Source organism: Engraulis encrasicolus, chromosome 12, assembly GCF_034702125.1.
Source record: "Engraulis encrasicolus isolate BLACKSEA-1 chromosome 12, IST_EnEncr_1.0, whole genome shotgun sequence".
NCBI classification, from domain to species: Eukaryota; Metazoa; Chordata; class Actinopteri; order Clupeiformes; family Engraulidae; genus Engraulis; species Engraulis encrasicolus.
The window spans coordinates 24,117,276-24,132,306 of NC_085868.1; the positions used below are offsets into that span (position 1 = coordinate 24,117,276).

A 15,031-nucleotide genomic window follows, 5' to 3' on the forward strand; every position below is an offset into this window, starting at 1 on the left:
TGCGCATTAAGAAGGTGGAGAGCCGGAGTGGAAAAGCGGAAACCCCGGAGAAGAAACAGTGGATGACCAGCTGGAACCAGAACGAGAGCTACTCGTAACGCTCGCTTCACTTCCCTCACAGATAGGAACACTAGATACCGTGGCGGTGACCACTCCTTTAGATCATCGGAATGAATGGCTTAAGTCAGAGGCGGAACAAATGTACATGGGGCCCCCTGTACACCCTGGCAAAGTCATAATACGGCCCCCACCACCAATACGGGAGGGCCCTGGGCCCAGGGGCAAATGCCCTGCTCGCCCCTCCTACAGCTCCGCCCCTGGCTTAAGTCAGATTGCCTCCTCACCAGTTATGTTTAGGGCCTCCAAAACTTTAGCAGCGGCCCTGGTATACATCAACCTATGAGAAATCACGAGAAATCAAATATCAAGAGACCGGCCCAAGACGGTGGCGCCCAGGGTTTGGCCACACCAGAAGGCTGGACACGCCATCTAGTGTTCCTATCTATGCACTACGCTCACTCACTTTCACTTCCTGGAAGTTTTTGTCCACTGCTTGACTTGACTTAGAGATGGGATACTTCTGTTCCATTGCTATCTCCTCAGCACCACCACAACTCTTCAACACCCGTCCCAAACAAAAAAGAAAAAAGCGAAAGAAAAAAAAAACTTCTGTAGTTGCTCCCTCCTTAAAACCTTTTCTTTACAGCTCCACGCAACTGGTCTAGACTGGAACATGTCCGTTTCCAAAAAGGGTGGGGACGAAAGCAAAAAAAAAGTACCCCGAATTTGTTCTTCCATTCTGTTTTGGAGGGACTTTATTTGCACATGTTGAATTATGATTGTGAATTTTAAAAACCTTTTCGTATTTCTCTTTTCTCAAGGGACACTTTTCACCGCCCTGCCATCGCATTTCACACTATGACACTCCACTTAACAAAAGGAGCAAAAAAAAAAGTATTTTGACTGTAAAAACTTTGGTCCAATATATTTCCATTCTGTTTTGTTTTTCTCCAACATTGTTTTTTTTTTTTTAAATGGTGAGATGAACATTATTTTATACATGTTTTGTATATATTTGAACTGAATGTTTCTGTATGTATTTATTTTTCAGCAGGTAAATCTGCTGTATAGACCAAAGAACAAACTCTGGAAGATTGTCCATAAAAGAAAAGAGATTTTTTTTTAACCGTTAAAATTTTCTAGGACTGTTTTTACTGAATGTAAATATCTTGTTGAACGCCATGTCTGATCATTCATTTGAACTCTGTATTCTCTGTAGGTGTTTAGCTTATCAAAGGACTAGCTCAGACATTGTTACTACCATTGATCTGATGATGGACTGTCAGTATTGCGGATGAGATGTTGAAGGTGCTACTTGTAGGATTCTGTCTGAAAGTGGTACTGACATATGGCCTGGCGAGCCAGGCTAAATGTAAAACCTTCGTCTGGACTCACTCGTATCAGACCACTGAAGGCTGTGGGTGGGACAAAATTGCTGTTATGGATCATATTGCCTCTGCGCTGCCTTGGCCAAAGCTATGACCAATCAAACAATAGCATTTCGTTACCATCACAATACTGTATCAACACATACAGTAGAACGGGATGGTTAAGTTTATTAGGCTAACTGAACGCAACACGTAAAATCAAGGCTCGACAGCAAGCAAACATGTTAACGTAATTACTACGTAAGGATCCTTGATGATTACTTTCCATACATTTCTTACATGTAGTTGCACCTTAAAAGGTACACTGTGTAAGATTTTTAGTTGTTTATTTCCAGAATTCATGCTACCCATTCACTAATGTTACCTTTTTCATGAATACTTACCACCACCATCAAATTCTAAGTATTAATTTTGACTGGAAAAATTGCGCTTTTCATACACGCCATTTTGAATTTCCAGAAATAGCCATTTTTAGCTGCAAAAATGACAGTACTTTGGCCATACTAGAAAATATTAGCTTATTACTTAGTAAACTTTCATGAAAAGATCAAATCTGGCAATAGGCAACCCAGTTTCAATGAGCAGCATAGTTGTAGTACCTTTTTTGACCATTCACTGCACAGTGTACCTTTAACTATGGATGACGGCACATCGTATCGTGGGCGCCTTTCAAACTATTTCTACCCATCCTTTCCTGTTGCTAGTGACCTCATGATGCTAGGCAGATGTCATTGATGATCAAAGTTTTATTAATTAACATCTTGCAAAAACACACTATAAAATGTCATTATCTCATTTGCAATTGGGATGTTGAATGGGGAAAAACATCCCCAAACGTTGGTCTGCCTAGGTTGGCAGTAGGGAAACTTTCTCGTTTTCTCCATGGAGGCAAGGCAACACTGAGGCAAGAGGTCACAAGCAACAAGAAAGGATGTGAGGAACTACTTTGAAAGGCACTCTTACACCCTTTCAGTCAAGTATTTTGTCTCAATGTCCCTCCTCCAGAGTTTCCTCTGGCCTTCAGCCTGGCTCAGCTTCTGGCTCAAGTTCTCACAGAAAACTATTTAGAAGTCAACTCTCCCATCGGGTTACTCTTGCATCAGGATATTGAATTGGAGAAAAGCCACCCCCCACCTGCTTGAAACAGGTAAACCTTATTGTTTCCTCCACGTGAAGGTGAGGTGAAACTGACTGGCACAAGGTTTTGGGCCTGAGGAAACAACTGCATGTTGAGTCTGACCTATGCAACTCTGTGGGTTTAGTTACTCAACTAGGGGGAGTTCCAAGTTAGTGGTTCAACTCAGATTAAGCAGTTGACCTAAGGATCTCATTGAGTGGTTCTGTAAGTAAAACACATGGACAGAACTATACATACATATAAGAAGTGATGGCATTTGCTCTGAGTAACACGTTACTTCACACTACCCAATTCTGGCAAGACGAGACTCTATGAACATTGAATTTTAGCATCCGACAACAAAAGACACCCAGGAAATTCCCATTGGAAAAACCATTGTGTGTCCAATCAAATAAATAAAATTAATTTAAAAATAATAATAATTAAAATAAAATATTGAAATCTGTAGATTCAATGGAGCTGCCAAATGGATATTCAGCCATTAGACAACATGTGTGGCCGTACGTACCCCCACATACATGTACAAAACAATGCACTGTCTTCCACCTCTGCACATACAGCGATGCACTCACACGTACAGTAAGATTGAGTTGTTTGTCTGCCTCAGAGAAATGCCTTCCCCTTTTTTGTACCTTAACTGATATGTTGTATGATGAGCATCTCAATAAAACCCCTGTTGAAACTATTCGGTTTTGTGATTAACAAACACATCTCACATTAACAAACACTTCTCTTACATGGCCTTGTACCTGTATAAAATGTCACAAAAAGGCCTTTTTGACAGCAAATACTTGTATAAAACAACTTTTATTTATTAGACAGGTAAAACGACCACCGTGGCTCAATGACACGACAAAGCTTCAGGTGCAGCAGTGCAGTAGCCCTGAATATGTACAACAATTGTCCCTGAAAAGATATGTACATCCAGCCGTTAATCTAATCTTATAAAAATCATCCTTATATTACTGTATATTAATAAAAAAACAATGAGTTTGCTCTATGTCAGTAGTGGTGATAATGTACTCTTTCAAGTGCCCACTTTATAACTCAGAACATTCTGGATATGACACAGAGATTTCAAATATTCAGTGCAGAAGCAAAAAGTCTGCCATAATTTCCTTCCAACACAAGTGACTTCACAGAGTGACTGGTGTGCCCATCTTGAGCAATCATTACACTCACCTGGTTTGATCAAATGTTGTGGTAGAGAATTGACTTTCTGAACCCGGAACTGACACCTCTAAACCTGGATATCCCTCCCCTTCAAGTTGGGAGGATAGACAGAGGCGTCATTTCCGAGCTTAGAAAGTAAAACTCCTGCCACAGATTTCGTCCAACCAGCTTTGAATCAGCTGATCATTATGAGATCATAATGAGTCATGACAGGTTGACCAGCTTGTCACTGAGGAAGTTGCCCGCGTTAGAAGTAAACTGAGGAACGAGATTTACTTCCCAAAATCGGAATTGACACCTCTGGTCCTAGATACCACTCCCCTCCACTTTGTGAGGTTCCAACACCAGGTTTTTAGTGGAGGTACTGTAACCTCTGTCTGGTTGTAGTCCAGTCAGCAGTAGCTGTACTAAAGTGCCAGGAGTGCACTAGCAGCAAGTCCTGCCGGCACTGTACGAATGTGAAGGTTCCTCAGTGAACCCTAAACTGGTCCGTGGGGGAACCCATAGGTACCCTGAGGAACCTATACGTTCTTGGAAAAACCCCAAGGTTCCGTTGAGAAGCCTTAGGGGGTTCACGGTGGTAATAGAAGGGTTCCTCAAAGACGTTTTTTGAAGAACTCTTTTCGAAAACCTTTGAGTTCTTCCAAGCACATATGTTCATCAGAGAACCTTTAGGGGTTCTCCATGTGAGAATTGAGGGTTCCTCAAGGAACCTTTATTTTTTACAGTGTGGGGTGTCTTGTGACTATTTCAGGAAGCCCCTCTGGTCCATTAGCTTGTGCTGTACAATGAACCGCATCTCTGGCGCCCTCCACTGTACAAAGCAATGCAAAGCATTGTACAAAGTGCCATGCAAAGCATACAACACCACTGTTTGGTGATGTGTCACCTGACTAGATGGGATTTTCTATGCGTCATTAGATACATATAATTCATAAGTACAGTACGTAAAGGATTGTTCGTTTTTGCTCAGATATCTCGCATGTCCTTCTGGCATAGGCCTCGTGTTTAACTTGGAAAAAGTGTCCCAACAGAATAGCTGCTACACACAGAACACTGATCATGAAATCAGGTTTCAGGTCAGCAATCTGAAAAAGCTCTGCAAATTCAGGTCATATTTCTCTTGCTGACAGGCATTCTAAAATATAAGGACACATTTCTTTTACGTTTGAACCTGAATAGTGAAACAAAAATTATTGTGATGTGACCAGTGAACAGCAAAGAACTAGCTTCAGGCACAACAGGCTCTGGGAAAGACTTCTCCTAAGGACCACTGTTCAAGTGGATTTACGCATCAAGATTGAGGCATCTCAAGTTCCAGTAGAAAGAGGTTCAAACAGCAAAGAGAAAAGTTTTGATAAATGCTCTTGAACCAAGAGAAGTGGAGGGATTTCAAGTGTGAAGACTTCTTTGTACTGGAACTTAAGAATCGATCAGTCTTTGTCTTGCGCCTTGACAAGGGATGTGCACCATACTTTTCCCCCATTTAAACTGATATGAGCTACTGATTGAGCGACCTTGATCTAGACGATGGCAAGGTTAATGGTGGATTGGCAGGCTGTGGCAGTCCAAGTCACGTTGCTCCATGGGACTTTTTGGACTACCACTCGTCGTTTTGTTCAAACCGGGAGTCTTGTGAAGAAATGGTGATACTTAGGCTCTTTATTTGGCAAACACCCTCAGTCTGTGAATGGACAGCGAGCGAGGGTAAAGGTCATGACCTTGGCGAAGAGTCATTGGTGATGGCGGTTGACCTCAGCAGATGGAGTCCTTGCTGGCAGGCCTGCTGGCGTTGCGGCGCGCCTCTTTCTCCCTCTCCTTCTGTTGCTCCTTTTCTCGTTTGGCCTTGCGCTTCTCCATCTTCTCCTGCATCTTCCGCATGTCCTTCAGCCTCTTCTTCAAGGTCGCGCGGTCCCTGTGGCTGGTCACACCCAGCTCCTGTAACCAAAGTCATAGACATTCATTCATTCATTCATTCATTCATTCATTCATTCATTCATTCATTCATGGTACCTATATTACCTTACTCGTCCACTCATCCATCCAGCCATCCATCCATCCATCCATCCATCCATCCATCCATCCATCCATCCATCCATCTCTTCTTTATTGAACCATTAAAGGCCAACTTCCAATAAACTCAGTTTTACTCACTCCTTTCGAAGATCGGACGGTCACCCCAAGTTAAACTCACTTGCAAGGCTCTCATAGCGGTGCGTCAACTCTCCTGGCTGTGTTTCCCGGTGTTTCCCAATTTACATAAATAATGCAGAGAAACGAGCGAATCACGAACGCCTTTCTGAGTTTCGTCACGTCGAAAGAAGGCGTTGCCCACAAAGGTTTATATCGACCCATTTATCTAAAAACATGTCGAGTAATTTTTTTCTACTTGTTTTCAAAACAAGCAACGTCTGGTGGCCCGAAACATAGCTTAGCTTAGCTATCAGCTGGTTGCTACTCTCAGGTACACACACAGCACAAAGCCTCATACATAAAGCCTGCTCACTCCGGTTGCTCCGTGCCTGCAGCTCGCCTAGGGGTCGCTGTCGAAAGAGCACAGCCCTGAATGGAGCCTGCACGCCTCCGTTGGCGCCCCTATAGTGCAGTACCACCCGGGGAAGTGGCGACTCTGTTTCCCATTACATTCTCTCCAAGAACTGGAGGACTGAGCCAATCAGAGACGCGTTTCTTTGAGAGCAGGAGGAGTGAGCCAATCAGAGACGCATTTCCACGAGAAACACGGAACCACAGACATCATATATAAAGACTAGATGCGTCGTCCGCGTTCCCGTCATGCAAGTCGAACGTCCGCGCATGGCGGCCATGTTAAAGCAGCCTTCTGGCTCAACCAGTTGCAGTGAGTTTTGGGTGTTGTATACTCTTCAGATGGCCATAATTCCCTCAAATTTATATCGATTTTCGAAAGGGTTGGTTTTTTATACAGTATAAAAAAACCCAAACGAAAGTATATGTTGATACTGCATAGTGATGCATATTCACATTATTATTATATTATATTACATTATATTATAATGTTCATAGGTCTAAAATCATGTATAATATAATTCAGTAGGCTTATTCAGGCAATTAAATAGATCCCATAAACAAATGCACAAAGTAATCTTTTATATTTTCAGTAAAATAACAAACAAACGTTCACTTGTGGTACATTCTACTTTGGTTTCGACAGCTCCACCTTGTGTCCAAAATGAGTCGTGACGCTAAAGCCATCCAGATAGAATTAACTTGTTGCGCTGTAGGCTAAATCTCTCTTCCAGTACGTCATCTCTGTCGTCTATAATTTGATGCAATGAATATATCCATGCCGTCAACGTAATGCACAGCAATGGTTAAAATGTGTATTTGCTGTAAGTCTATCTAATTTTTTGGACAAATAGGTTAAGTGGGAAGCATAGGCCTATTACTCTCCTGGGCGTTTTACCCCAGTCTACACGTAAGTTTTAAGGAGCCCTACCATTTATAAACACGTGTCAATATTTCAGCGAAGCAACAGTACACATTTTCAAGTATCCCAACGTTTCAACTCTTCAGTTTACTTCAGCTGTAACGGAGGGTCTGTGGAGAGTTTAGGCTGCTTTAATATGGCCGACCTGTGCGACGTGCTTGAAATACGCGATGACGTATCTAGTCTTCATATATGATGTCTGTGCACGGAACACTCTCTCGTTTCTCCACAAGCCACCTTGCCAGCTTGCAAAAACGTCTTGAAACAAAGCAACCAGAACGTTTTTTTAAACAGGACCAACGCGTAACACATTCAATAACAATTGGGAACACGGCAATATTAATTAAATGACGTTGAGAGGCCATCTTTAAAAAAAGTAATCCATCCACCCACCCACCAATTCATTCATTCACCCACACATGAATATTCAGAGAACACTTATTTCTTCATGTTCATTAATCTATCTATTGTCCAACCAATTACACATTTTCAGTTGTGTGTTTGTTCTCCTTCACTCTATAAACTGTGGTACTGCAACACACACAAACACACACTAACATACAGTGCATACACACACTAGCATTTTAAATCTTGAAGAAAAATGAACACATACTATATCCATCCAGCATACAACATGTATGAGATTAGGTCAGAGACGATTAGGCCACCAGTGAGCGAATTTAGAATTGACATGCACTTTTCAACAGCCTCCAGTAGAGGGCAGTAGATACCATTAGAGACTACTTGCTCTGCAGGCGTTGCAATACACACAAACCTTCAGCTTGCTGCTGTCCAAGTCCATAAGCTGCTGTCCGTCAACACCTTTGGCTGTGAATTCTGCAATGTATTGGTCCATGTTCAAGCCCATCAGCCAGAGAGACACCTGCTGATTGGTCCATTCAGACAAGGGCCGGCTCTGCCACACGTAGCTCTTGCCGGTTGTTGGAGGGTCATCGTCTAAGGTCTGCAAATGAGCAAAAACACACATCAATTCATTGCAAAAAATCAAAACTGGCTGAAGGGTAACACTTATTGTAAGAGATTACATTGGGAGAAGAGACATAGGCCTATCCAGATCACAATGAGAGTGTGAGGTGACTGTGTTGCAGGTCTGAAGGGCTGTCTGTCTGTACGTATGTGTAACAGCAGACACACACAACCGTAGAAAAGTGAAGAGGAGAGTTATTCTGGCAATGGCATGTGCGGTTGTGTCTTGTGTGTGTACTTGTGTGAAGTATTGAAGTGTTACTGGAGACACAACAGCAAAGAAGAGGAGATGAGAGGAGAGGAGAGGAGAGGAGAGGAGAGGAGGTGAGCGAAGAGGAGAGGAGAGGAGCAGAGAGGAGATGAGCAGAGAGGAGATGAGAGGAGAGGAGAGGAGAGGAGAGGAGAGGAGAGGAGAGGAGAGGAGAGGAGAGAAGGGATATAATTAGGATAGGCTCAAATCTAGAGCAGCCAGCGGCTGAGCTGAGGAAAGAAGGTCAGGACTACAGGCCGAGGAGAAGAGGAAAAAATGAGAGGAAAAGAGGAGATAAAAGGAGAGGAAAAAAAGAGAAGGAGCAGAGGAGAGGAGGAGCAGTAGAGGAGAGGAGAGGTGAGAAGAGGAGTAGGAGAGGAGAGCATAAGGTAGAGGAGAGGTGAGGAAATGAGGGGAGGAGAGGAGAAAGTGAGAGAAGAGAGGGAGAGGAGAGGAGAGTGAGAGGCGACACAAATGTGGTCAGAGTGTTTTGTGTATGCTAGGCACAGAGTAACTCACTCCTTCACTGAGGCTGCACTTACCTGGAGTGAGGTCAAAGAAAGAACTCATAACATTTCCGTTTGCATACAGTAGAGTGTGTGTGTGTGTGTGTGTGTGTGTGTGTGTGTGTGTGTGTGTGTGTGTGTGTGTGTGTGTGTGTGTGTGTGTGTGTGTGTGTGTGTGTGTGTGTGTGCGTGCGTGTGTGCGTGCGTGCGTGCGTCCGATATGGGTATATGTGTGAGTGTATTTGTGTATGTGCGTGTATGTGTGTGAGTATTCCAGTATTATGTGAAGGTATGCACACATGCACACATGCAAGATCTGTGCACAAGCATATGCACATACAGTACGGTAAGACCATGTAAAATCTCACTGAATGCGATGCTTACTAGCAGTAGTCAACAGCAGGAGCTTTTTACTGGGTGACACTGGGTGTCTGCTTAGTAAAGACTTAGTAAATATTTAACTAATGATGAACAAAACATTAACAAATGTTTTTTTATTAACTAAGCATTATTAATGCTTTATCAAATATCTACAAGTAATGCATTCAAGATTTTACATATCCATACATTTCCTAGTCATTTGTTAATTTTTTGTTCATCATTAGATAATTATTACCCGGTAACTAAGTGTTATTAATGCTTTATAAGCAGACATTATTATAAAGTGTTACCTTTTACTGTTATAGTAAGTCAACAGAGGGATATAAGTAATCCTGGCCAAATGGTTAGGGAGATGGGTTTATGATCAGAAGGTTGCAGGTTCGAATCCCCTACCAGACAGAATGTGGGCGCTCCTCAGCACCCCCACATCCATCCCTTGTGCAAGGCATATGACCCCGCATTGCTCCAGGGGACTGTAAACGAATGCCCTGTACCTTAATAACAGCAAGTCACTTTGGATAAAAAGTGTTAGCTGCCTGAAGTATGATGTAATGTAATGCAATGCAATATGGCTAATCTGGAAATCCCTCTTATGAGCACTAGAGCCAAGCAGACTGCAGCATCATCGCTTCATGCTCACTTCCTTACAGCATCATCGCTTCGAGCTCACTTCCTTACATAAGCACACCCATACATATGGTAGAAATATCCAGAATTGACCTTTGTGTCTCTTTTGCATTCCATTTATAACTTCAGGGGTGTGCAAAAAAATCGTCATGACTGTGATGTATTGAAACGTGATTGGGGTTTGGGTAATTGGGAAGTCTAATTAAGGAACACCTGACACCTGTATGTTGCTTCCTGCTTAACCTGAAGTAAAGACACAACTCACAGCAAAAGGGCTGACTGTCTCCGTGTGCGTTATTCTCTGTGAAAATACACCACAGAAAACTGGCGACGAGGATAAAAAACTGGAATTCGGAAGGATGGCTTTAATTGGGACAATAGGAGAATTTGTCCCGAAGTCGGAGTCCTGGACGGCGTATGTTGAAAGAGTGGAGCAGTTCTTCCTAGCGAATGAAATTGCAGAGGAGAAACAGGTGCCCACATTGTTGAGCGTAATGGGACCGACAACTTATGGACTTTTAAGAAATTTAGTGCAGCCAGCTAAACCGAAGGACAAAACATATGACGAAATTGTTAAAACAATGGCCACTCATTTTGAGCCTGAACCCCTTTTGATAGCAGAGAGATTCCGTTTCAATCGCCGAAATCAGAAGCCAGATGAGAGTGTCACTAATTACGCAGCTGAGCTGAAGCAGTGCGCAATGCGTTGCCAGTTTGGTGCGACGCTGGATGACGCGCTACGGGATCGCTTTGTGAGTGGCATAAGAAATGAAGCGTGCCAGCGCAAATTGCTTTCGGAAGCGAACTTAACTTTTGTAAAGGCGTTCGAGCTTGCTGTAAGTATGGAGACGGCCGCAAAGGATGCCGAGCAGCTCCAGAGACCAGACGCCGGTGCGGAGGCCGTGCACAAGGTGGAGACGCGTCCCTTCAACTCGACGGGGAGGAAGTGTTACCGGTGCCACGGGAAAAATCACAGTTCTGAGATGTGCTACTTCAAAGACGCGAAATGCCACGGGTGTGGAAAAACCGGGCATATTAAAACAGCTTGCAGGGCTACAACTGCTGCTCAACCAAATAGGAGACGCCAGGAAACAGAAAGGAACACAAAATATGTGGAAGCAGAAGGTGATGAATTGCCAATGTTCACACTAGCCAGTGAAGCCTGCAAGCAACCTTTCAAAACACACTTTAAAGTGGATGGCCAAGACATCGAGATGGAAATCGACACTGGCGCGGCCGTGAGTATTATCTCTGAAAAAATGTACTTGACGCAATTCCCAGAAAGGCCGCTAGATGTCGCTAGTGTCAAGCTAAAAACATACACGGGGGAAACTATGCCCGTGTTAGGTCAGTTTGAAGCCACAATTGACTATAAGCAGCAAAGAGAGCAGCTACCACTAATTGTAGTGAAAGGTGCTGGCCCTGCATTATGCGGCAGAAACTGGCTACATAAAATTACACTGGATTGGAAGGAAATAAAACATGTGAGTGAGATGCATGAACCAAGGTCCATAGATGAAGTGCTTCAGTTACATTCAAAAGTGTTTAAAGAAGAACTGGGCACACTGCATGGCTTCAAAGCCAAAATTCTTGTAAATCCAGATGTCCCCCCAAAGTTTTGCAAGAGCCGCCCATTGCCATTTGCCATGAAAGCCAGGGTGGATGCCGAACTAGACCGGCTGGAGAAGGCAGGCATAATCTCACCAGTTAAGCATAGCGAGTGGGCTGCACCAGTAGTGCCTGTAATCAAGAAAGACAATACAATTCGCCTTTGTGGTGATTACAAATTAACAGTTAATCAAGCTGCCAATACTGAAACTTACCCCCTGCCTCGCATTGAGGAGCTGATGGCGACCTTAAGTGGAGGAAAAATATTCTCAAAGATTGACTTGGCTTCAGCATACCAGCAAGTGCTACTGGAGGAGGAGTCAAAAAAAGCTGTTGACCATCAACACACATCGAGGTCTCTTTGTGTACAATAGGTTAGCTTTCGGAGTTAGCTCTGCCCCCTCCATTTTTCAACGCATTATGGAGAACCTCCTAAAAGATCTTGATGTAGTTACCTATTTAGATGATTTACTTGTAACAGGAAAAAATGAACATGACCATGTGCAGAAGTTACAAAAAGTGCTTCAGAGACTCCAGGAGTGCGGCCTAAGAGTGAAGAAATCCAAATGCGAGTTCGGAAAAAAGGAGATTGAATACCTGGGCCATGTACTGGATAGCCAAGGCCTTCATCCATCCCCAGAAAAGGTAAAGGCCATCAAGGAGGCCCCAGCGCCCTCCTCAGTGAAAGAATTGAGAGCATTTCTAGGCCTAGTCAATTACTATGGCCGGTTCATGCCCAACCAAAGCACCCTATTGGCCCCACTCTACAAACTGTTAAAAGACCACACTGAGTGGGAGTGGACGAAACCACAGCAAAAAGCCTTTGAGGCATGCAAAGAATTGTTAGCCAGTGACCAGGTGCTAATGCACTACAATCCAGACTTGCCTCTGGTACTGGCCTGTGATTCATCAGCCTATGGCATAGGGGCTGTCATTCAACATGAACTACCATCTGGAGAGAAGAGGCCCATTGCATATGCCTCTCGTACGCTGAACCCTGCTGAAAGAAATTACTCACAAATAGAAAAAGAGGGGCTGTCAGTGATATTTGGAGTTAAAAAGTTCCACCAGTACTTGTGGGGGCGGAAATTTAAAATAGTGACTGACCACAAGCCCTTGCTGACTCTTTTTGGAGAGCACAAATGTCTGCCCACTATGGCTGCAGCACGGATTCAAAGATGGGCCATCATACTGTCTGCTTATGATTATACCATTGTGTACTGTGCATCTGAGAAACACAGCAATGCAGATGGACTGTCAAGAGTCCCTTTACCCGAGACAAGTGATGCCGGCACAGCAGCCATCTCGGAGAGCATTCATGCACTGTTAGCAGAGCACCTAGAACAAGCACCCGTGGATGCTGACCAGGTGGCACGCGCCACACGGACAGACTGCGTGCTGTCCAAGGTCCTGAAATTCATCATGGATGGCTGGCCGGCGGTCGTGGATTCTACTCTGAAAGCCTTCCACTCACGCCGATATGAACTGTCCACTGAACGGGGATGTGTCCTATGGGGCACCAGGGTCGTGCTACCAGAGAAACTGAGAAAGCTCGTCAAAAAGGAGCTGCACTCGGGACACCCGGGTATAGTAAAGATAAAATCTCTCGCACGCAAGTACGTGTGGTGGCCCAAGATTGATGAAGATCTAGAACAGGTATGCAAAGCCTGCGAGCCTTGCCAGTTGGAACAACGGAAGCCTCGGCAGGTACCATTACATCCATGGGAGTTTCCAGGCCAGAGCTGGAAAAGACTACACATAGACTTTGCAGGCCCCTTCCTAGGTCACACTTTCATGATAGTGGTGGATGCGTACTCCAAGTGGCTGGAGGTGTTCAGAATGCTATCCCTCACCTCACAAGCCACCATCACCAGACTGCGTAGGCTGTTTGCAGCATACGGCCTTCCGGAGCATGTTGTTACAGATAACGCAACGCAGTACACGTCTGAGGAATTCAAAACCTTCATGAGGCAGAATGGAATTCTACACTCCACCAGTGCCCCGGGTCACCCTGCTAGCAATGGTCTCGCCGAAAGGTATGTGCAAACATTTAAAAATGGAAATAAGAAACTTGGACAGACTTCCATGGATATAGAGGACAAGATCTCTGTGTGTCTAATGCAATACCGCTGTACTCCTAACTGTACTACAGGCCAGTCGCCTGCTGATTTGTTTCTGAACAGGCACATGCGCACCCGCCTGGACCTGATTCATCCTGACACAGCGCTCACAGTTCGAAAGAAGCAGTACATGCAGAAGTTCTACCATGATCGGCGAGCAGTGAGTAGATCTTTTTCTCAGGATGACCCTGTGTATCTTCAAAATACAGCAGGGGGAAGAGAGAAATGGATTCCAGGAGTGATAATGAAGCAAACAGGACCAGTGTCTTACAGAGTTCAGGGGACAGACAGAGACATTACCTACAGGAGACATGGGGATCAGTTGCGGTCTCGTGTCGCAGCCGAGGAGCTGGATCTGAATACGGACTGTACACCTGCTGACCTTGCCGACCAGCCCACATCCGACCAGCCCAGTGAGAAGCTGGACATGCCAGCAGATGATGGTCCCCTGCACATGGACAGCGAGGTGCCCGCTGCCTCTCCAGACTTGCGTCGCTCGGGCAGAGAACGGAAGCCACCTGAGCGTTATGTTCCTTAACCAGCAGTTACTTTGGCAAGAATGGATTCCACATTGGACTGCTTTTGTATAGAGTGCTACTAGTTTAAAAAAAGAAAAAAAGATGCAAAAAGAAAAAAGAAAAAAAGACATTTGGGTTTTGGGGGTGTTGGGTACACTGATGTATTAAAGTTCATTATTGCTGGGGTAACAAAGTTCTTTTATTTTAAAAGGGGGGTGATGTGATGTATTGAAACGTGATTGGGGTTTGGGTAATTGGGAAGTCTAATTAAGGAACACCTGACACCTGTATGTTGCTTCCTGCTTAACCTGAAGTAAAGACACAACTCACAGCAAAAGGGCTGACTGTCTCCGTGTGCGTTATTCTCTGTGAAAATACACCACAATGACAATACATTACATTGTGATACTTATTTTCACAATATGCTGAATCGATTCATGACAAGGTATCGCAATACATATTTCTACGTTATACTGCATCGATTCATGACAATTATTTAATAATAATACAATTATATTTGTCACTGGTTCATTTTGTTCAGTAGAGTAGGTAATATTTCTGTTGTAATGGATGATCTCTCCCTGATGCTAAAATGCTTAAATAATATGAATTTACTCATGAATGCTACACAGCAACTGACAAATAAGATTAATTTTTACACATTTACTGAGGTGAATATCGCAATACATCTCAATAGTACATGAACCGCAATGCCTCGCGATAGAATCACATCGTGGCATGTGTATCGTGATGCTTATTGAATCGCGAACCCTTTGCCAATACCCACCCCTATCATACCTGTCGTCCTT

The 15,031-nt window shown here is 43.9% G+C and overlaps 2 protein-coding genes across 3 annotated transcripts in view; one reads left to right on the forward strand and one right to left on the reverse strand.

Moving 5' to 3' along the window:
* LOC134459452 (integrin alpha-6-like) overlaps positions 1-3,271 on the forward strand; it is a 50,331-nt gene extending 47,060 nt beyond the window's left edge. Inside the window, exon 25 of one of the 2 annotated variants that reach the window (XM_063211806.1) lies at positions 1-3,271. This exon is cut by the window's left edge and continues 55 nt beyond it. In XM_063211806.1, the coding sequence (XP_063067876.1) occupies positions 1-98 (98 nt within the window). In that variant the 3' untranslated portion in view covers positions 99-3,271. The other variant, XM_063211807.1, reaches the window with a different exon arrangement.
* Positions 3,272-3,374: 103 nt separating this feature from the next.
* The window catches only part of ppp1r9alb (protein phosphatase 1 regulatory subunit 9A-like B), a 49,205-nt gene continuing 37,548 nt past the window's right edge, over positions 3,375-15,031 (reverse strand). Inside the window, exons 18-19 of the mRNA XM_063211805.1 lie at positions 8,001-8,189; positions 3,375-5,697 (exon numbers count right to left, since the gene is read on the reverse strand). Of these exons, the coding sequence (XP_063067875.1) occupies positions 5,515-5,697; positions 8,001-8,189 (372 nt within the window). The 3' untranslated portion in view covers positions 3,375-5,514. The remainder of the gene's footprint in view (positions 5,698-8,000; positions 8,190-15,031) is intronic.